At 39.4% G+C, this 24,624-nt stretch overlaps 1 protein-coding gene across 1 annotated transcript in view; it reads right to left on the bottom strand.

The window, feature by feature from the left end:
* The window catches only part of SPAG16 (sperm associated antigen 16), a 317,517-nt gene that overhangs the window by 34,871 nt on the left and 258,022 nt on the right, over nucleotides 1–24,624 (bottom strand). Inside the window, 3 exon segments of the mRNA XM_054209051.1 lie at nucleotides 4,238–4,364; nucleotides 19,659–19,724; nucleotides 21,581–21,593. Of these exon segments, the coding sequence (XP_054065026.1) occupies nucleotides 4,238–4,364; nucleotides 19,659–19,724; nucleotides 21,581–21,593 (206 nt within the window).

Genomic DNA, 24,624 nt, shown 5'->3' with positions numbered 1-24,624 from the left:
ACACAGCACTTGGAGACGAGCTGAAGCCAAGAAAGTAAAGACAAACTAAAAATGCTGATCACCAAATGGAGAACTAAGAGATGGGGGTGTCTGCATTTGTGCTTATCAAGCAAAGCTTGTAAGAATGTGGATCAATTATATTTAAAAGAAAAAGAAGATGTGAATCGTTACTTTGTCTAAAAAAGGGTGTGTAAGGATGCAGTGAAAATGCACAGATCTTGCAGTGCTGAACCCATAGCGAAGGAAGGGGGTCTGACATTAAACAATTAATGATGGGAGAAAGGAGAGGAACAAGTGATGTACAAGGTTGTAGCTCGCGCTTCATTAATAGACTTGAGAAAAGCCTGAATGAGAAGGAAAGCAGGCAGGAAAATAAGGAAGAACTAGTCTCAGTTTTCTAAGAGCAAATGTTTCAAAGGAATTGGAAAGATGTGTTCTAAAAACATGGACTGATCACCTTGCCGCCCTGTTAGGTGGAGCTATAGCACCGGAGGAAGTCCAAACTGATTAATAACCAGAATTGGGAGTTGTCTGAGCTCTGTGAAAAAAGCAAGTGCCAGGACAAATCCAAAGAATCATACCTGTATCTATTTGAATCTATCTATATATCAAGCTCTCTTTGCATATTGGGCACCAATTTGCAGAGTTTACTACATTCATGCATGAGTGCCCGATTAATACATGCACAAGCACCCAGTTATCCTATGCATGAGTGCCCCATCAGTTCATGCATGTGTGCCCCATCAGTTTATGCATTGACACTCAATTAATTCACACATAAGCCCTCAATTAATTTACATGAGTGCCCCATCAGTCCATGCACGGGTCGGGGAAGGGCTGCCTGTGGCCTGTGGGTGTCCTACAGTGAAGCAGCGATGGGCTGGAGCGGTGGAGGAAGAGCAGTAAGGAGCACGGAGGAGCGGCAGATAGAAGCCATTACACACACAACCCCAGCCTCCCGCATCACCCGTTGCCACCCCAAGGGAAATGGGATGATGGAGCGCAGCCTGCAGCAAAAACAAGGCAAGCAGAAACTAGGAAGGGGGGAGGTGAGATGTTCGTCTTAAACTGCGACTGGAAAGGGAAAAGCATTTACTTAAGCGCTTGTTTAATTCTTCATGTTATCTTTTTTTCCTCAATACCCCGAATCAGTGATCAGAAGTTTGCGTTAATTGGCAATAACTTAAATTAAGTAAAAACATCCCAAGTCGAGACTGTATTGCCTGTGACAGCATATACATTGTGAGAGTTGAGGTAGGGACTCAGGCAATGAACCACAAGGGGAAAAGCACCCTCAGGAATCAATTTATGTTATCAAGTAATCTGCCTTGGAGATTAAAGAACACAGAGCAATAAAGTGTTGTAATGAAAAAAGCTTTTTAGTCAGAAATGAGGGTCATAGGGAAAAACACACATTAATGTCAGCACATAAATGCACTATATGTACAAAATCAGATGCTGCTAAAAAGATTACTGTGGTAAATTCTGCACTAGAGGATTTTTCTCCCATCAAGCATGACTTTAACTGTAAGCAAGAGGGAGACAAATACAAAAAGCAAGCTTCAGAAACTGCAAAAAAAAAAAAGAGATAAAAGTCAAGATCTTGTCCTGCGCTGGTTCTCTTGATACCTGGACACAGTCCCCTCCTGAGATCTGAGAGGGGCAGGTGCATCCCCTGCTCTCCCCGCACCCATCAGCCAACTACGAAATCCACTGTACAGCCTCCCAGCAAAGGAGATCTTCTTCCATCTCAGAAAAATCCCTCACCCTGCCAAGATGAAGCTTTATCTACTCAGTGCCACGTAAATGGTATTAATTAACCAAAAATGTGAAGGAAAGAGGGAGAAAAGACAGACACCTGGCACCTCTATACCAGCTTGTCTTTGCAGCCAATATAGCAACCAAAACTGAGGAAATCAAAGAGAAAATTGAGTGGGCACCTCACTGCAAGATCAAACCTCTAAATAAATGAGACAGCCATATAATAAATCAATATTATTGATGCTTCCTTTAAGAAATAGAATACATACTCAACTAGGCACATATGAATTTAAAAATACGATTTATACTTCTGGACTTTTTCCACGCTTCGATAAGGTCAGAAAAATCCACCCAAGCTTCCCCAAAGAGAGAGGTCCCAAATGAGACAGATGCCCCATGCCCAGCAGACTGTTAGTTAAACATAGGGTATATTCTCCCATTACCATTTATTTTTGGAGTATTATGGCTGTTTGCCTTATTTCAACATGATTATTATTTTTAGTTAACTCCACTCAAATGACTGACCGAAGAGTTTAGATTGACCAGATCCGTGAATTACTGTTTAGACAAACTGCGCAGGAACCTGCTGGATCATTTTGCCAGCCCTCTGCTGTTGCAGTCAAGCACATCATTTGGCCTCTCTCATGGATGTATCATGGGCCATTTTAGGATTACTCAGGCTACCTCTGGCTTAGCTAGCTTGGCAACTCTGGTATTAGCAAAAAAGCAAGCTATGACAACATGGTGTCAGCATAATTTAAACAGGCACAAACCCAGGGTCCCAGAGATATTCACCTCACATTGAGTGCCACGCTGCACTGCTAGCACTAACCAAACCAGCTGGACCCAAGCGAGGGCAGGCTGGCTAAACAATATCGCATCATACCCCCCGGATGCAGTGCAGAAAATGCACTCCTTCCAGCTACTCGGCAATTAAATTAAATATTAGTATGCTTGTATTTCTACAAGGTACCTATTCTGAAGAGGCACTGCCTTTTCAGTCTGCGTGTGTGTGGATAGTGGCCGGTAGGTGACACAGGCACTATCACTCTTCAAACAAGAGGAACTGCAATAGTCCCATGTGGCTAGATATTTCCCTATCTTTAGCTCAGGACGATTGCATCCTGTTGCATTATGCCTCACGGTCATCATCCATCCTGATTTGATATCTCTGTTGTGTGGTTACTCCTGCAGAGAAAATTTTGGATTTTACCCTACCGATGAAAAAAATTGCCCATTTAGATTACCTGAAGCTGATAACCTTTCTACTGGAAAGTTCCCATCTGGCTAGAAACATTGCTACAGCATTTTCCAGGGATGCGATTCCTTTGCAAATGACCCACCATTATACTCCAGAAACAAAAATGCCAAACTTCTTCAAATCCTCCTGAACAAAAAATGAGCTCTTATTCCAGATTGCACCCAAAAATAGAATACTGATTAAATTTGGCTTTGGGAAGCTGTCAAAAATGGACAATGTCAATGCATTTTTTTCCCTTGGAAATTAAAGTACCTGATTTAATGATACAGCAGAGAGATCTGTGAAATCACTATACAAATAATATAGACTTTGATGGCAAAGTTTTCTGCCTAGTGACTCAATATATTGATATTACTCATTCCACAGTATGTGGGTCATTATGACAAAATATCACACTATTATTTTTGCTTAATGATTCCTTAATTATCTCTCATATTCTATTGAAGCGTTATATTTTATGCACATAACATATAATGCAAATGTATACACATTTTTCAATATATCTCTACATATTACGTTATATAGTATCACATTATATCATATCATATATTGTACTACCTTTGAGTAAGAACAATTTCCTAAGCTAGGATCTAATTCTGTGCTGCAACATGAATGCTTGTCCGTGCTTTGGAACTGAAGATTAGTATTGGGCTTAAAACAACAACAAAAATGTTTTACAACAGCCCCTCTTCAAATGAAAATGCACTTTTCACGCACAATATTGCTGACATGGTAATACACAGTTGATGATGAAAAATAACTGGTTACTTCAATTCCTTGTGCACAGTAAGCAATCCTGTCAACACAATGAAGTTCTGAGGCAATTATAAGTGGACTTAGTAAGACTGGTTATGAAATGCAACTACAGAATTAGCAAATTAAAGAACAAACAGTAATGGAGAATAAACATCACTAGAACATAGGTAATCTCACTAAGCTTTCTACGCCCAGAGATCAGTACTCTATTTTATGTAATATTTTTGTAATTAATTGCACTTTTTGTTCATTTTATAAAAATGGACCATTAGTCCAATTTGCCAGTCTAGTCCGTATTGCCAATTGTATCAATCAATGGCACAATGAGATATCTCCTCTTTAAAATTAACACATCTATGCTGTTTCACACATGCTATCTGGCTTCAGAACCAGAGAGAGATTAGAGAGATTTCAAAATAATCCACATTTTAGGCAGAAAAAGTTGTTTTAGAATCCTACCAGAGCGATTAAAGATGACCTGGTTGGCAAGATGGGGCCCTGCATCTACCGATAAAATAGGGACCAACTTCCGAATGTCCCAGAGCTTCATCCCTCTGGAGGAGTCACAGGAAGCAATCGTATCACCCTGGCAATGTTGGAAACAAAATAAAGGCATCACGGCTGTACTTCTGCAAACAAGAAAGCCTATGACACAGGGCTGGATACCCACTGATGCCAGATATAGTAACTGTATATATTTAAATAAATACAAGTTATTATATGTGAGGTTATCACAGTCTCTTAACAACTATGTGGACTTGAATAGCAACAATACAATACAATGCGACTTTTACTTTAAACTGTAACTAAAAAAGAGAAAAGAGATTATTTTGAATTCTGATACCAGCGTCCCCTAAGAACATGGCTTGTGATTATACCTTTTCTTCTCACAGAGACACAGGAACGGCCCTTTAGCCCTGATTTTTAATTTGTCTATCCATGTTTTCTGTGTGAAACGGAACAGACACTCCTTCACTGCTGAACGTTCATTAATAGCCATGCTACGGACAATCTCACTCATTCCAGTGAGTCAGAAGCATGCAGGGATTATCTATGCAAGGAGAGACAGCAAGACCATGTGCCCATGCCTCTCTTCAATATTAATTTAAATAATAAAAAAAAAAGTGACAGAAGTATTTTGAATATGTAGCGTTATAAACAAATGCAAAAATCAAAGAAGGCAGCGTAAAGGATGCCCAAACATAACTTTAAGTAATTCCTGCCACCATAACAGAAAGAAACCCCTAGCTACCAATGTAGAAACATTTACTTTTCATTTTAACCTCCTAAGTAAAGATTCAAAATCCCCAAACCAGCTCAGCTGGTGTGCACTCAAGAGTTATCAAAGTCAATGTCTTTTCCAATTTATGCAAGAGTGCAAGATTAGAGTAAAGGATATTGTTTTGAAGGAGAACTGCAATGGTACAGAACTGAGAATCAGGTAAAACATGGGTCAGATGCTGCATCTGTGACTTTTTTAATATTCAGTTAATTTTTACGTCTTTCACGTAAATAATATCTGCAAGAAAATGTGTGGAGTTATCTAGCAAATAGAGGAATTAAGATCTGAAAATATCCATTGCCTTCTCAAGTAGAAAGTAATGGCCTGCAAAACACTCTCACGGTTTAAGTGTAATGAAATCTTCAGGTTCATTTGGAGGAGATCTAAAATGTCAAAACTCCATTCTGGCTTGTTACAGGGACGAATACAGAGTAACACCGAGAAACAAAGGCATCACGGCTTGGAGAATTCAGCCCGCAAGGTGTAAGCTCGGAGCACTCACTGTTTTGCAAAAAAGCTCCGTAACCACAGGTACAACTCACCTCGACTCAGTGGTGCTGAGCATTACGGGAAAGCTATTTGTTTAACGATCTCGCCAGCTGTACCCGCCTAATTCTCTTTCATGTCGTCTGGCTCCTTCCATGAAGTTCAGCCTACACAAACAACACGGTCAAGCAGGCTGTTCAGGAAAAAAACAACAAAAAAGTCCCAAATGCAACAGCTACACTCCAAATTGCTGCGTGGCTTGAGCCGGATCTCAATAAAGCAATTTTTAATGGGGAATAAAAGAAAAAGCATCATCACGGATATGAGACTGGAAGTCATCAATCCAGTCCCTTACTCTTACAAGCAATACTTTCATACACTTGCCGTGATAGAAGTACTGAATTCCAGATTAGCAGCAGTTCCCCCATCCAACCCCGCGCTGCTGATCTAGAACCTGCCTGTCCTATTTATAAATCTTTCAGCCCACAAGTTTAAAATGAGAGTTTAAAATGACTTGTTCACATGCAATTTATATCCTTTAGATTAAATACAAGGGTTGGGTTGTTTTTTTTTTCAGAAATACCCCTCCCTTCTTTCCTGTTCCTGATGCATTTCACTTACAGCATCATTTGTATCCCCCCTCAGATCCTATTTTCTGGTCTAAACAGCTGAAGCTCTTCCTTCTCTTTTCCCATATTCTTGCATTTTAGTCCTGTTTTTTTTCTATCCATAGAGGCATTTTACTAAATAATACCTTTTTTTTTGGGGGGGGGGGGGGGGGGGGGGGGATGTTGGCTTTGATTTGTCTTGTTTTAAAATATGCCTGTCTTCAAACTTGTTTTGTATGTGTCCAATATACTTCAGTTCAATAAATGCTCCTTAATTACAGCTTTGGTAACTCAGCAATTTTGAACTAGATCAGTGGGCAGCCCGTGTGGATGAGACTGCACGTAACGCGTAGTTACGGAAGACGCTCCAGTGGGTGCTCAGCAACTCCTCCTTATGACATCAACAGTTGTGGCCATGGATTTTCAATACGTTGTTTCTCTCTTAAGTAACAGCACGGTCCAGCTCATAGATCATAGTAGCACCAAGAACGTTTCACCGAAATAGATATCATGCTCTCTCATTGATCAGAGACAGTCCCTGCTGCACAGTGACTGCAACTCGAGAGCTGACTTTGACCTTCCCGCTGGCCCTGATTAAGGGATCGTTACTAGTTGCATAATTATGAGGAAAACAATCTGATCTACTTTTATTACAGGTTCTTCCTTCTATTAATTAATTTTGCTACAGTAGCTGGCACATCACAAGCAAAGATGCGTACCCCATCCTCTTTCAATCTCGCCATCCTATTCTCTGCCATATTTATTTTCTCCCGTTTCTACTACAGATCCCTAAGAAACATGAGGGTAAACAAACCTCCCCTCCCGCAGGAATTTACCCAATCAAATCATCGGTAAGGACTGGATACATTGAACCACCCTAACTTGTTATTTAAGCTCTCTCTCACAAGGTGATTTGTGGCCACATTGGAACGGACGAGCCCCCCCGACCCCTGCAGATACTATTAGAACAGAAGCACTGCTGGAGACACCTGGTCCGGGAGCACCGCCCCGCTCTGCCAGCTGCTGCGTAAACAAGCTGGAGAAGATGGTCCTGCTCTAAAGGGTTTACAATCTGTCTCACTAGCCAGATCAACCAGTTCTTCCTGTCAAAAGTCTGCAGACTTTTTATCAATTTCCACCCAGACGCCTGGTATAAACCTAGTGTGCCTAAAATGCAACACCCAGTCGGATATGTGGCCTGATTTCCATGAAGAAGGCAGTAAACCTCATCTGCAAACAGAATTAAGAAGACATGGGGTTCTGATGGTAACATGTCAACACATGCAAACAGGTATTTTATCAGCCTCGGCATACTCTGTCCACAGACCTATTATTAAATGCATGAATTGTTACTGATACCTAGGCAGCTGCTACGCTAAAAACCCACCAAAAGGATGCTGTTAATGAGCAGGCTGTTACATTTCACCACTTCTTCGCTTGATGTCATCTCTGTTACACACCTCTTCTAAATCAAGTGAGCTGGAGGCGTGGGATAACAACTTTTCAACAGAAAGAAATAAACCAGGAAATGTAATCAAGCTAAAGGATAATTTGAAGCTACATGTCATTCGAACAAAAAGAAAGGGATAAGTCATATGTTAAATGAACTCATTTGCATCTAGCAACAGGCCATTTTTGGCTTTTCATTTCCTTTACTATTTTATTTATTAATGGAAGAGCCCTCCACCTTGCTTTTTGTTTGCTTTTCTTTTTGTTTCTTGCTGCACTAAAGTCTTTTTTACGATGTCTTTTTGATAACATATTTTACTGACCAGCAAGTGGACAATCAGGGCTTGACTGATTTTCCCACGTGTAAAAGGAGGAGACAAAGAGATCCAAGAAGAAAATGTGCAAGAGCAGATTCCCATTGTACTGGTTTTCATTTACACTATATTTTATGCTGCAGCAGCCACAGCTCAGTTCTGTTACTTCCTCTAATCAAAGAGCATGTAGAACAATTCATAAAACTGGTAAGACTTGCTTCCTATTCTATATAATCAAGTTGGTACTTTTTTGTGTGTGCATGCTGAAGTAATTAAAGAATTTATACAAGGATTCGATTAGTCTGGATTCAAAGACTGGTTCTGTTCCAGGCTCCACTTAAAGGACTTTTGCAAGTCCTTTAATTGCCTTTACAGTTCCACCCTCCACTCTTTACCTTCCCTGCCGACTTAATGAGTATCTTTGTATTACAGAAGATCTCCCATTAAAATGGTACACTCATTTCCGTATACATCATAATCCCAATCCCAATTGGCACTTGCAAAACCACTGTAACACAAATAATTATAACAACAGGAATTAACAGATTTATATCATTTTCAGGACATTTTAAAAATCTGTTTCCTTCTTACCTTTTTTTTTAAAATATACTATTTTTTGTTGTGAATATTAATAATGATTAACAATGGGACTAATCACCAGGTACACTTAAGGCATCTGAAAACCGCTGTTTCACACCAGTGATAAGGATAAAAATTTGAATAATTATGTCTCTTGCTTGTGAGCACACCTCTGGATTTATTGCTGAAAGATCAATAATATATGAACTGCAACAAGTGGCTTTATCTAATTTAGACTGCAATAAACTCCTCCCAGGAGTATCATCTTGAAAGCTTAATTCTGAAGGCAGGTCAGGAGTTGTTTCATGACCTTTTGTAAATATTTCTAAAAAGGCAAAATGGTGAGTGAACAGGCAACTTATTTTCACTATGGCAAGTTCATATCAAATGAGTCAATTTTACTAATTCGCAAGTCCTTTGTTTTCAAAACAGATGTAGCTGTATGAAATGTATTTTACAGGACATTCATGATGACTAGATGTCGTGGTTTAACCCCAGCCAAAAACTAGGACCACACAGCCGCTGGCTCACTCCCCCCAGTTGGGATGGGGGAGAGAATCGGAAGGGTAAAGCTGAGAAAAACTTGTGGATTGAGATAAAGACAGTTAAATAGGTAAAGCAAAAGCAGCGCACACAAGCAAAGCAAAACAAGGAATTCATCCACTGCTTCCCATGGGCAGGCAGGTGTTCAGCCATCTCCAGGAAAGCAGGGCTCCATCAGATGAAACAGTTGCTTCGGAAGACAAACACCGTAACTCTGAACATCCCCGCTTATTCTTCCCCCAGCTTTATATACTGAGCGTGATGTGACATGGCATGCAATATCCCTTTGGTCAGCTGTCCTGGCTGTGTCTCCTCCCAGCTTCTTGTGCACTCCCAGCCCACTCGCTGGTGGGGCAGCATAAGGAGCAGAAAAGGCCTTGACTGCTTAGCAACAGCCAGAAACACCAGTGCGCTATCAACGCTATTTCCATACCAAATCCAAACCACAGCACCATACCAACCGCCAGTAAGAAAGTCAACTCTATCCCTGCCTAAGCCAGGACACTAGACTAAGGTTTTCATCAACTTTTGTGGAAACAGATTCAAGCTCTAGGCCCCTTTCTAACTAGAAAGAAGTTTGATAATTATTTTCCCTTTCCATTACTGTTGTGAATCTGGTTGACCTCTGGCATAACAAAGGGCTGATGAGCTTGTTACCAGTCTTACCAGTCTGGTTACCAGTCTCCAAACTAAGTAAAAGGAGTTTGTTCTGTGTACATAAAGTGTGGTAGAAACTCCTTGCCATTAAGTCCCAGAAGACAAAGTGGCCACATGAGAAATAGCTTCAGCTACCTCAAACTGAGACAGACTTGAATAATCTGCATTTCTAAGATGCTCCCTGTGGGACACATGCTAAGTCACTTAACTCCACCACCATTTCATATGCGTTAAAGTGAATATTTTTAAGAGAAGGAATCATTACCTCCCACGTTTGCAGCATGAAGCACATCAGAAACCTGATGAGAGTTATTATCTCAGGCCTTGTTGTAATGCAAAAACTAACTACGCTGTAATGCAAAAACTAACTACACAAAATAACAGGGGGCACGCACAGCAGAGTCCCAACCCTGCACCACCCCATCCTGCAGGGTGGAACTGGGCTTTCTGAGCAGCAGCGAGCAAGGGCAGAGGGATCTCAAGAGAATCCAAGCAGGCGCAGATGAATCTGCTGTAGTCATTACAGGGAAAAAGACTTTAATGTCCAATTAAACCAAATGAATTATGTAAAATATGATAAAGATGGAGGAAAAAACGCAGATGTAGTCCATTATTAGACTGATGACTAATCAATCACCACCCATTTTTGAAATATCAGACTTAAATCATCCCAGTTTCAAATGAAAATAGCATCTTCTTCGAAAGACATGGAATTACTTAGCCCAGCAAAAATATAGAGCTACACTGATTACCACTTTGAAAGTGCAGTGGTCTGTTTTTAATAATTATTTTCATCAAGAAGAGGGGAAAAGGGGTGATTAAGAGTTATTTACAGGCAGCACCAGTGTTTTCCCATCTGCTTTTTCACTAGCTTTTCCCTTTTCTAGTTTTGACTTCTGCATTGCAATCAGAGTGACAAAGGACCATTTATGTTTCAAAGCAACCAAACACCCAAACCTCAAGCAACTGGGGTCTGGTCCTCACCCCCTGTGACATTTTTTACAGCTTTGAACAGACACGAAGTGGTGAGACACCACATCTTCTGGTGGTGAGGTGAATCCAAGGCATTGATGCAGAAAGAATCATCTCTCAGAACTTCACTGTTGGTTCCTACAGAAAAACCCTCCAACTTTATTAGCACTTGTCAATAAACAACTCCTAATTTTGCACTGTGTAAAATTGGTATAACTTGCTGTAAGAATTTGGTTATTTTTGCTGTACCTATTGTGATTACTGATCTATTGCAATCCCTTGATATTATTGTTTAATGTGCAGGTTTTGAGAGCGTACTGGCCATGCATGCTCTGGGGCAAAAGCCTCCTCCTCCTAAATCCAACTCTCTACGCATGGTGAGCATTCGAACAAACAGGCAATACAGTATCTATTATTAAAAAAAATAATAATTATGAATTCAAAGCTACAAGAATCCATTCCAAGCTCTCTCTTAATCCCACTTACATGGCAATATCATCACCTACCCCACTAGCTCAAAGGAGAGGCCTCAGAATAACGGATGTTTTATGCCTGTGGGAAGCAGGGATCATTCCTGTCCCAGCTCCAATTCTTTTGCTGGCTCTTTTTCCTTCAGGCACCCCAGCAGCTGGGGTTCATAAGGAATGTGGTAAGTCAAAACACGCTTTACAAACATATTAGGGGAATTCTGCGTCAACGTTTTCCTCTTCCACGTGATGCTGCAGTCCAGAACAGAGGCATCTTACGAAGGGGTTAGAATGTTAACTCATCAGAAGTGCTGCAAAAATGTAGGATTCTTCAAATTAGCCACTCTAAATCATGGTCCAGGATTAAACACTTTGCAATTACTGCTGGTACATGCTGGGGCCTGACCAGGTTCGGCTGCAACACGAGGACTGTCTGCAGGTACTCAGAAGAGTGCCATTGGAGACACCAAGTCCTAGTGGGAAATGCAACGGAGAGAGATGGACACGGAGAAGCGCTGACTGAGGGGTGAGCGCGGTTAATGCAAACAACCAAACGGAGCAAAGGAAACCACCAGAGAGTCCTCAGGAGAGTTTTCGAGCAGAAAGGAAATTTATTACAGAAGGGTAGAGGCACCTTAAAGATGCCTCTTTAATGTGATCAGTGACCAAAAGTCTATTGCTATTAGAAAACCAAGGAGAAACAAATAAATCAGGAAGTGGAAAAAAAGATGTGGATGAGATATCTGTGCTGGCAAATGAACAGGTATGTAGGCCATCGCATACTGGGAAACTTAAAGATATCAAGATATAATTTTTTTACTTCTTATCCTCATTTTCTCGGTGATTTTGATCAAGATGAAGAATATCCTAAAATGATATTATTTCTAGGTTACTAATATTATTCTTTCAGAGCATATGAGACTCATATAGAACACCCTTTGTGTCCTCCAAAGGAGGAGCTCCATTAAAACTAATCAATGGAAATGGTAGAACTTTGGTGCAGCAGAATTTCCAGTTCTACCGGCTTTCAAAAATAACGATGGATCATGGGTCTCTTGTTTGTTTACATGCACTCTGCAGGCTTTCCTCTTGCTGTGTGAAACAGAGGGAATCTCTCTTCCCTTTGCCACATCAAGTAGCATGAAATGCCTTGCGGTGTTTGAGGAGAACAACACATGCTAGGCTTGCAGAAGCCCTTTGCATAAATTTACATATGAAACCCAAGATCACTGCACTCCCTGCAGAGTTACTGCTAGCCATAGTTGACATTGCACTTGAAACACTACTGCAAAGAGAGCAGTATCTTTTGCAGAGAGGTTTAAAATAATCAATTTTGGTTTTGCTTTCTAACCATCAAAGAAGTGCCTTTGAATTCTGGGAGGTGTGCAGTGAGAGGAGGAGATGAATGATAATTGCCATTCCTGGCTTTTCTCAGAATTTTGAGAGATACTACAACTAAAGCGAAGTTAGGTGCCATCATTGCCTGATTAGACACTCCTGAGAACAAGAAGCATAACAAATTGCCTGGACGCGTTCCTGTGTAACCTGCTCTGGGTGACCCTGCTCTGGCAGGGGGTTGGACGCGATGATCTCCGGAGGTCCCTTCCAACCCTATGATTCTACGATTCTATGAAATTCCTAGGGCACGCCATGTTTGTGTGCAGGGATTTTATTGTCATTCAGTTCCTTAAAGTCTAAGTAAGTACATTTTAAAAATCTGGGTAGTATCCATTGCAACAATGTTAATACACAGATGTAATACATACTTTCATAAATTCGTATCTATTAGCATTAGTGCCAATAGATCTATTGGTGAAATGTGAAATTGTCCCTTTTAAAATGCAGAACATCTGAGTCACAGAAAGAAAATGACAGGAAACTACACGTGCTTTTTTGAAACGGAAACTATCAAAAGAATGTGTAAAATGAAAGAGTTCACCTTCTTATTTATCTCTTTATTTTGTCTTTGGGCATTTTTTTAAGGGAAACTAAATGCATAGAGAACAAATATCAGCAATATATAAAATGGACTCAAGAAGCTTGCCCAGTTCTGAACCCTGGGAAGTGTATGAATGTTTTTCCCAGTTTCAAAGTATTTCAGGCAAAAGAACGATCAGTTCAACAAATCTCACCCCATTATTTCAAGAAGTACCTCACAAGAAAACAGTTAAATATCAAAACAGAATAATTTGCATTCCTATCCCTGATGGACTTCAGCTGTGTATTCTCAATTATTTTCAGATTAAACCATTCTGATATTCAAGTACTGCTAACAGCGATATATATTCAACTACAGATTAATTGCATTTTCATAACAGAGAGGCCTTTCCAAATTTGGCCCTTCTTTCACTCTTGCATAAATTAATTGTAAATCCAACTTCGTGTTGCATAAAGACACATACTACACAACCACGTATACAGCCCAGTTTCAAGCACCCTGTTTCCCTTTAGCCATGATTTGGTAAGTGGGAAATAGTTTGAGAGTCCTCTTAGCAAACACAAATCATTGGTCTAAACTAAACCCACTTCTCTAACCCAAATTTAGCTTAAGCCCTTCTGAAGGGTTAACTTTGCACAAACATGCTTTTTGTTGGAAGAGCTGTTATCTCTCTGCTTGTAACCGAGGCAAAACCATACCGATAGCATCTATTTTAACAGGTGGCCTGGCTAATGTAACGTGCGCCCCCCCATCCACACCTGACCCCAGCAAACTGGGCGTGCTGGGTGAGCTGGGTGAGCAGACGCAGCGTGAGCAGCCACGGCTGGAGCCCCAGCCCCACAGCTCAGCGCTGAGCGGCCGCTGTCATTCCCATTCCAGTCAGTCCTACCAGCAGCACTGCGGATAAAAGTCTCACAATTCATTGAGAAAATGACTGTCACACGAGAGAGGTGCAGGGATGCTATGCTGCTTTCTCATGTATTTTAAAACACTATTTCCTGTGAAATATCACATAGAGAGGCAAGTTTGACTGCGTTGCAGGTGGGAAATTGAATTTAAAATAATCTAGATGGATCTTCGTATTCTGATTTTGTTTGTTTTGCAAAATGACGACAAGTTTAAAAAACAGCTGTTAAAATAAAAAATTAATTATGCTGGGGCCTGGACCCACAGTGCACACCTGCCAGGAAAAGTCTGGCGTGCTGGGCCAGGAGATGCAATTTTAAAAAATCCTTATTCCTTAGGATGCACAAATTAATTCTTCTCCTCTAAGAAAGAAGGGCAAAGTTTTCCACACTGCTAGCAGTTTTGCATGCTAAACAGCGTTTGCTTCATGTATTGTATACACAGAGGGTCACATTCGCTGCAGAGCACACAACTAGGCAAACAAAATCACATTAAAGGAGATAATCTCGTTCTTTCAGTTATATTTACGAGCAAACGGACATAACAATATTTTTATATTTGTAACTATAAAGTCTGAAAACATGTAAGAACATACTGTGTAGTCAGTTAATTACCAGTTTCTGCTGAGGATCTTCCCAAGGGCCAATCTGGTCTAAAACATACAGGTTTTTTAAAGTTACTCAAAAGCAAATTATGTCAAAGCTACTTAAAAAGGATGCCACATTTTCTCTTCTCAGGCTTTACAGAGTTGTGTAAAATCCAAATGTCTATGCGTTACCCCAAAGTTTTATCATGAAGAGTAGAGAAAAAGCTTCATCATATGCAAATATTTAAGAGTGCAAAATCTGATTAAAAGCTTCAATTAGAAATGGTAAATATTTAATTTACTGCTGGTTCAGAACCAATGAATGAGACCGTATGACGGCCGACACTTGCTCTGCTTCCTACCCCACGTTCCTCATCTACACCATCTTCATGTAGTCTGCTTCTGGAGCACAGAAGTCTCAGTGATCACGACTGGAGACTTTCAGGCATCGTGGTATTCACAGCTTGCTCCCAAGGAAGAGCAGCTGCCCCTCAGTTATTTCACTTTTACAGAGTCCAGCTGCTCGTAGACACCCCAATAACCTGAGGTATGGCTTGCCCTCACAGCACCAAGACCACGTGGAACTACTGGGATCCAGCAAAGCGTACATGCCACAAAGAGGGGACTGAAAGGACTGACCGGGTAGGAACGCAACGGCTCTTACAGAACGTGAGGCCTTTAGGTAGTACCTCCAGACAGGCAGGTATCCATCTTGTAATGCCCGGTGACAGAGACAGCCGAAAGTGATGTCTCTAATCATTATTGGGAAAAAGTATGTTCCTTTTTTTCCATGGCAGAGCAAGAAAAGCGAACACATGGCAGTGGCTTTTTCAGAAATGATCAATGTTACAGTAAGATTCTTTGCGTTCCACTTCTGGATGGGTTTGAAATACTGTCCTAGAACCTACCATGAAGGAAGAACAGCACAGAAAGAGCTAGAGGAATTTTTTTACTTCTAGGATATCTGGTAGACATATTCTTACTTGTTTATCCAGCCTTCTATATTAAGACTTTTGATATCAGAGCTGGATAGCAAGACTAAACTGATCGAAATAAAGATGATCTACTTGATTCTTCTAGATTGGTTTGAGAACACCTTATCTGGTCTACACCTAATGTGTAAAACAGACACATTCTTGCTAACTGTAGGGGTCTGCGAGTACCAATAGCATCAGGGATGATGGGAAGTGATTAAGCGGAATGCCTGGCCAAGGGAAGAGAGCACTGCGGGAAAGGTACTTCCAAAAACAGGGAATAACATGAATATTTCAGAGAATGGATGTGGAAGTGGATTCTAGCACAGTTTTCTGAGAATTTCCCTATATCAGAAAGAGCATTTTCCCAAACAAGTGAAACAAAAGTATTTTGATGCAGATTTTATTCTTTGCCATGACACAGGCAGAATAATTTTTTTACTTCTAACAATGTTCGATGGCCTGAAAATGGTTAACTAATGATACTGAAATCTGTATTTAAAATGTAAGTCAGTTCTGTAATTATATTTCTTATGCGCGCAGACAGAAATAAACTAGAGGAAGAACCTATTAGCCCTTTTGCATGTATAATTGAACACGTTTGATATTACTAGGTAACCTTTGTAAGTAACTGGCTTTGAGTTTATGCAAAGAGGTGAACACTTTGAATACATAAATAACAATAAGAGCAGATAGGTTTTTGATTTTGTATTCTGTTCTTTTCTTGTTTGTGTCTGTTAGATGCAGTCAGACATCCCTGGCTTTATTTGGCCATCCATAGAAACATCTGAAAGATCTGACTTTTGCATCATTTGGGTGCAGTAATGAATAAGAACTGACATCAAATATCAATATTATTGGCCCAGCTAAATGGTAGCTGACATCCAACTGGACCGCTGAGGAGGTAAACAAAATTGAAATTTTGTTTTTGTTTAAAAACTGTCTGACATTATTTGTCCTTCAGTAAATCAATGGAAGAATGACCTAAATGTTGTTTGCATTTTGGCTTGGGGAGGTAAAATTGGGCAGTTGCTATCAAGCGCATTTTTTTATAGTCTTTTAGGTTTTCCTAATATAAACTCTAATTCCCAAACCTACTTTTTTCTTTTAAGGAAACTTGGTAACCTCTGTAATGATTTCTTAACATGCAAACATCATACAAACACAGCATGGCAGGTACAAACACAGCTGAATGATAATCGTAGTCTTATTTGAACACAAACACATATACAAATACACATAAGGGAGCAAATTTCCTTCTACTTTAAATTCACAATGATTCAACCAAGCATCTATAGTCTTTATACTTCATTACCATACAGTGATTTGCCAAGCTGGCAAAACGCTGTGCAAAGTACATTCAAAACTTATTTCGAACGCTATGTAGGCTATACTTAGATTTTATATTACACTATAGAAAAGGTTTGCCAATGTTCAAGAAGAGATCACCATTCGTTGGTAAAAAAACAATTACTAATGTAAAAATGTTAGTGGTTTGATTTTTCATATTTACCTGAATTACACAGATACATAGTATCTCTCCATAGCATCCAGAAGAGAGAAGGAGATTGCCAGGGCTGACTTGGACCTCCCTGCCTTAAGCTCCAGCTGTAGGCACTTTGGTAGCAAAGGGGCTCCCTCCATCACCTTTTGCCCACCACAAGCCTACATTTGCGCAGTCACATTGAAACCAACAATTAAGTGGGGAACCCTCAAATCCTGGTAACATTCAAAAGCTGGGTAAATTCTGTGCCTTTCAGATGCAGACTCACTTGGGTTTCCCTAGAGCACGTGTATTTGCTTTCCCAGGTAACGTATGTTCACGTGTACCTTTTACTGCACTCGGAGCCTTTGAAGAGAACTGGAGCACACACAGTAGCCTCCAAAAAAAACATCCATACAAGCACAGGCACATGTTTCTACTCCAAGGCTTAGCCCTCAGTGGAGAAGAAACATCTGAAACATTTTTCTCTACAAAGTTAGTTGTGTTCTGGGGACATGGGAGTAAAAGGGACAGTAACATTAACTTTTAGGAGGAAAGATGCATTTTTCCACGTCTTCAATTCAAAAGCAGCTACATGGATGTTGCTCAGATTTTCTCAAACTTTCCACAGGCAGAGAACAAGCTTGAAAAAAAGCAGAATTTGGACACTGCCGAAAGCAGGTTGTCCTGACATAACCACAACTACAGAAGTCAGAGCAGAGGATCTATCAGGGCAATATGACCACCCGCCAGACTTTCTGGAGAGCTCGTGTCCCAGCAAGGCAGCCTCCAACAAATAGCCACGTTTCAGGTGCCAAAATGGCAGATATGTTCCATAGAAAAATTGCTAATTACGGACTCTGAACTTAAACATCGCCCACTTAACAAAAAACTATTAACTTTTTCAGAAGCATGGTATAGTAAATAACTCAGATGTAATCAGTTTCAGAGTTTAATGAGGATTTATTCAATCTGTATAAATGTATTATTCTTTTTTTCCTTCTTCCTCATACAATACTCTTTGCCTAAAATATCCATTAATTTTTGGACACACTGCTTGCATTCTAACTGGAAAATATGTTCTTTTTTCTTGTATTTTCTCTACGGGACATTGTGTAATTAGAATTTCATGTTCTTTCAAAACTCCTTTGGGCACCAAGCAGCCTGAGACACAACCATCACAAGCCCACTGAAGTGACTTAGGAGCCTACTTAAACTGACTTATACCCTAAGCAGAAAAATGAGTGAACCTCTTGGGTACTTTCGCCATTAAAGCATTGCAGCCATAGATTCTGATCCTATAGGCAAAAATTCTGACAAGGCATGGGATCTGAAGACCAGTGATGTTAGGATATAAAAATAAAAAAATAAATATCCAGGTAGGATTCTGTCAGCAACCAGCCCTCTGTTTGGCCATTTCAGACTTAAGAAACTAGACTTTTCCAACAAATCTTTGCCTGGCTGCAAAGCTTCTTTGGCCAGGTCTAGCCATTAGCCTTTCTGTTGGCCGCTCTGGAAGTGATGTTGCACCTTTGTTCAAATACGCCACGCTCAATCTCCAAAATCTTTCCTATGAAACTATTTTTGAGAATACTAGTGTTTCTATAAAAATTGTTTTCCTTATAAAGCATGCACCTTTTAAAAAAAAGAGCTAAAACCCCCCATAAAGTCACTCAAAACACCTTAATTAGCTGGCTTAGGGTGGAATATTTTAATTTCTTAGTGGGCAAACACTAGAGGGGGTAAGTTCTTTGATGCTATATTTGGTTGAAATACAGTACTTGCTTTGCTAGCCACCCAATGTGACAACTGTAATTTGTACAACTCAGGATTAACTACTTCGTCTTTTCAGTAGTTTTCCAGTACACACAGAGTTAACTTATAGAACTGCAATTACAGCTTCTGAAATTATATTCCTCACTCAGTTTAATCAATGCTGCAGTGGATGTTTCCATTTTTACTAATTCAATCATTGAGAATGTCAACCAATGATTTTAGTCTGGAGTTTAATGCCAACTATAATATTCTTTATCAAAATAACATGCTTATCTGGAAGATTATCAGCACACAGTCTTTCTGCTTCCTGTTAATCATTATAGGTCACATTAGAGCATGAGGCTCTCTGTAAATATTCACGTTAAAGACAGTGCTATAGTATTTCCGTCAGAATTCTTGCTACAATATTTGGTATCACCCCAAAGTAACATTTTGGAAAAATTATTTCCCTTCCAAAATTAACAGGCATTCAGATCACAGTCTGTCACCAATCCCAGTCAAAAGGATCCTTTTTAGACAACAACTGTAAAATTAACCATCCAGGAAAAGAACCGAACAGCAAATTTCATTTAAGCACAGTAACTAAAGGATCATGACAAAGGAGAACGGCTTAGGCATCGTGCACTGAGCAAAGCAGAAAGGAGGTAGGCGCAAGGAGGGGGCAGCTTTATCCTAACAGTCTCTGGGACTCTGCTCTGGCTGGCAGGTGTGTGCCGCACTGAACAGCTCTAGAAGTCATTACTAACACTCAATTCAGCCGCAGAGGTATCTATGTCACCAAAATGCATGACAGTATTTACCAGAGCAAGAAACAAAATTATTAAAAAAAAAAAAGAAGAAATTCATAGTCAGAACTTACCTTCATGTTGAATGCAGCCTGCTTACAGGAATGCAGGTGACCACAGAATGTCTAAACACGGAGACCCTAGGAATTAAACAGAAAAAGCAATTAAACAAGTTATGGTGATATAAATTATTCTATACCCTTATAAATAGAAAGACCATGATTGTGTGCAAACCAAGGCACTTCGTGTGCTAAAAACCAGTTGCTAGAAGAGGAACACATTTCTCACAATTACTAAGGATACACATCCTTACCTCACATAATAGCTGGCAGAAAAGGTGCATTCAAATATCACAAAACCAAAGCCATCTCGCTTGCTGGTGGGTTTGAATTAGAAGGTGCAATCACTGCTTCCAAAAGACTGAGCTCTTGCTCTTAGGCAGTGACTTAGTACATGTCTCTCGATATTCCACACACACCATTAAAGTCTTCCTTAAGGAATCACAAGCATGAAATCAAAATTAATTATCTTTTGTCATCTTCCACATTAGGCCGTAAGTGACCTACATAGTGCAGTAACATATGTCAGATGTCATCACTGATATCTGACTTGTTCTCCCAATACAGGAGGCATCCAACCACAGTAACTCCTGCCAAAAAACCCGAAGCCTTCAAGACAGGAAGACACAGGTATTAAAAAATAGACGCACTTCCCTGTTTTCACAAAAATCACTGGCTTCATTGGTAACAGTAACAAAAATACTTTCCATTAAAAGTGAAACCCAGCTTTGAGCAGTGTAATTACATCCCGAAGAACAAGTTTTCACTCTAAGAAAACATTTTATTGACACTGGAATTGAAAGACAATTTGTTGCATTTTTCTGGACAGATGGAAAAAAACAAAACCAATATCTGAAATTCTTCTACTCATCCTAGTAGTCCTTCTTTGTACTTACTCCAGCTTGAATCAATCTTTCCAGAGGAAGGGTAACACAAATTAATCATACCTCTGTCATGCTTTTAGAGTTTATACCATCAGCTTAATTCCATTTTTATTTTCCCAATCCGCAAAAATGAAAATAAAATAAAAAAAAATCACTCCTACTCTGACGTTAGATATTTGAATTCTCTTTTTCACTGACAAAACCTCCTACATTTTTATCATCAGCATGCTCTCTCAGTATAGTCTCACCATTTGCAACAAGTCCTTTCAGGAAAGTAGTTAATGAGGTTTGACCACAAAGTAATTCTGGAGTGACACTACTCGATAATACTCTGTAGTTCATATTACACCTCTGAACCATTAGGAGAACTCAGTCCAACAAAACAGCAGTTAAATGGGATTAGATTGCTGCTGTAAATATCTCAGGGGTTAAGAGCAAAGAGGGGAAAGAGCTATTGAAGCTGAAGAGCAGTGTTGATGCAGGAACACATGGGTATTCATTATCTGCAGATAAATTTCAGTTGGAAATTAGAAGACAGTTCTCAAACAGTGAGATCTGAAAACTCCCCTCCACTCCAAGCAGTGGGGATAAAAAATTCTCATTAATTGTAAGAAGCTGCTTGAAAAGTCTGGAAATAAATGACCTTCTCCTGCATGCAATCTTTTGCCTGAACTTGGGAGACCAAGGAGACTCTTTCCAGTCTTGTTCATATGACATTAGAATACAAATTTCTGACAAAGCCCAGCATTTAATGCCTCACAGAATTCCTTTTCTTTAAAAAAAAAAGGTCACCAAAAAAGGCAGCAGGCTACTTCGGCAAGCGCCATTTTGTACCCTATTGTATTTTTCATTTACCTTTCCGTCTTTCAGTAGTCCCTGCTTCAAGGCCGCATGTACTATTGAGATCAAACTAAGCAATTAGCATTATTCCCATGGAATGACTGCAAGACAAACATAACAAGAAAAAAAGGCTCTGGACTATTAAAAGCCATCCGCTATCTTTAAAGAGCAAGCATGACATCCGCTTTAAGCCTAAAAATGTTGCCAGAGAGCAGTTCTTGAGTCCTCCACAGTTTTCAACAGACTTACAGGAGGGGAAAAATGCTAAAAAACCCCACCCAAAAAACCTTGTATATTTACATGATTTCTGAATAATAAAATATGAATGAATAACTCCTGATAAAAAAGACATTTTAAGTAATCATTATCCAATTATAAATTTACAGTTGGAATATAAATGTGATTACACAAATTTCCCAAGATATTGACAGATAAATTAAACTTGATGAAGATAACATAATAGGAGACAAAGATAACCAAACAGATATGAGCAGTCTAAAAATTCCAAGGACATAAAATCTAGCAGCAGTATCAGTGTACTCAGTCCGTGGTAACAAACCAAATGGTGGTACATGTTTTGCATGCAAAAAATAGCCCTGGTAAAATACCTGCTGTTGCTCAGCAGGGCACAGTATTTACCCTCAGACACTCTCAAATACCAACATACACACAGTAACCCTTCCACAAACGTACAAAAAGAAAACCACATGGATGCCACGCCACAAAATTAATGTGAACTTCCTTATTTCCCTTCCATAACTCAGTATAAATTCATCTGAATTCAGTATAAACCATCTGAAAAGGATTTTAATAATAGTAATAATAACAATAATAAAAGCTAGACAAAGGCAAGGGTTCTGTTAAGTGTTTCTCAATACTATTGCTGAAACCTAATTTCCAAAGTGCCACTTTATTTTTATTCAATGTACAGCTAGCGTTTCCTTTACCAACAGCAGGAAATCTGACTTTTGCAGATATAGATGGCATAAAAACAAAACTGGAAAGCTTACTATTTTGCCGTAATGTCCCAGCAAAATCAAACAGTAGTAAATATTCTCTGGATCATATCACATGCTAAGATAGCACTGAGCTTTCAGCATCAAGAGCTCAGCAGTAAGTTAATCATACTCCTTCTGCACATGCATTCTGCATTTAAGTCTTTAAATATAAAATAATCTACTATAACACCCCCAGGACCCTGGTTTCATTCAATGTGGAACTGAACCAGGCATGAACAGGGCGTCCGAGTACCAGGCTTAATCTCCCTTGGAGTGAAGTTTGGAGCATCTCTTCTTCAGGGGAATTTCACTGGAGCGCCTTGTGAATTGGTCCTTGGCTTATTAACAGCTTCTTGTCACCCAGGAACCAGCTGTACACATCGGTCATTTAACTGAGGTTCTTTAAGGTTCAAGACACGCGGGGGCAAACAGCTGGGATTTGTATCACGAGGAAAAGATTGGAGGAAAAAGGAGGAGCTTGTCTTAATGTTAGGGGAGTTGTCAGTTAGGGAAAACAATGCTCCTTTGCCGCTACCTTCAAGGTCTCACTGACCATTACGGCACTGAGATAACATTATCACAAATCGGGAGTTGGAGAAACAACAAAACATCAGAGCAGACCTCTGCAGCTGTACGAAGGTCCATTTTTTCCACATTTAACCCATGGGGTCTATCCGGTCTCCTTGCATATGACACCCTAGCAGCATAAAGGGCAGTAAATTATGGAGAATACATTATTACTGTTAACTGAATCATCAGGTCTTGATTGAAATATTAACGGAGGAAATCTCAGTTCTATTCATTCCTTGAGCTACTGCCCAATTACATTAATAACCATACATTCTTCCTCTGTGGAAAATACACAGATAATAGCAACGTTCAAAGAAAACAAAATATGAAGTGTTCTGCATTGTGGGGCTTTTTTTAAAATGATTATTCACACATGCACACACACATATAATTTTCCATTTTGAAACCCACAAATTAACATTAGAATCAGCGGTTAGAAACACCGTGGCATTAAGTTATGGAGCCTATCAACCTCCCAGCTTTCACTGAGCACAGACATTAATTGCCTGCCCTGGACTAGAACTATCTAAAAGGCTTCAGAGAGAGAAAACATTTCTTTTTTAAAAATGCAACCCAGTATTGTAGAAAAGCAGCCTGACCTTTGGAACTACAGATCTGTGAACAGTAACCCTGCCGCAAAAGTAGTTAAACAAGAAACCTGAATTCAAATGATTTTTTGTTCTTACTTTCACAGGAAAGAAGCTCAAGATTTGGAATCAATAGTGAAATTCTGATGTAAATCCTCCCTATCATGTCCATATAGATATAAAAATATCAAGGCAACACAAGACAGGCTGAAGACAGTCATAATTAATACACTACAGCTTCTTTACATCAGTAGAATTAAGTTCAACCATTAACTATGTAACACAGCAGTTGAATCTTCCTATACTGATTTTAATTACCAGTTTAGCAGCAACAACAGAAAAAAAACCCCAAACCTAACAAGCACCTCTGGAAAAACACACAGCCGAAAACCGTTGAGCATCATTTTAAAACTACTCATGTTTTTTTTAAACTCTGCTGATTTGATTATTTTTCTGAATTTTGAATGCCCTGCTATACATTAAATCTGACATAAACAAACTCACTTTGCCAAGTTTAAAAATCAAAATAACATATCCATTAGATCAAGCTGAATGTAATACAGTAGATGTGATACATAATTATTTTTATTAGTTTTATATGATATGAGGTTTTAGATAACAACATCTGAATATGAGATTTATCTAAAGAGCGTTCAGATAAAATTTATTTGTAATTTCTTGGTTCATTTAGAAATTAACTTAAAGAAATATGTTCGTTCAGAAGGACTGAACTAAGAAAAGTGTTCGAACCATGGAACAATGAACAGAACCGTTCACCTCATTCTCTTTATTAAAAACAAACAAAACCTCGCAACAGTTTTTCATGAAAGGTTAAATTTTATTTGGGGGAAAAAGCTAGTATCTTTAATGAAATGTCTGATATGACATAGGTAAAATTTTTCCAGAAAGTCAAATAATCTAATGCTTAGAAATCTCCCTTCACTAGACTTGAATGTTTCCTAAAAAAAGCATCATGTTAAGTGTACCATCGTTACTGGCTATTGACTCACTGGGGAAGGTCTAACCTTTCTCTCAATCCCCCTTGCTGAATACGGCCAAGGGCTTTGCTTTTTACAGCAAAGCGCAAAATTAAAACAGCGAC

Source organism: Rissa tridactyla, chromosome 7, assembly GCF_028500815.1.
Source record: "Rissa tridactyla isolate bRisTri1 chromosome 7, bRisTri1.patW.cur.20221130, whole genome shotgun sequence".
NCBI classification, from domain to species: domain Eukaryota; kingdom Metazoa; phylum Chordata; class Aves; order Charadriiformes; family Laridae; genus Rissa; species Rissa tridactyla.
Note: the sequence above shows the minus strand (reverse complement) of the source record. Positions and strands in the feature narration are given on the sequence as shown.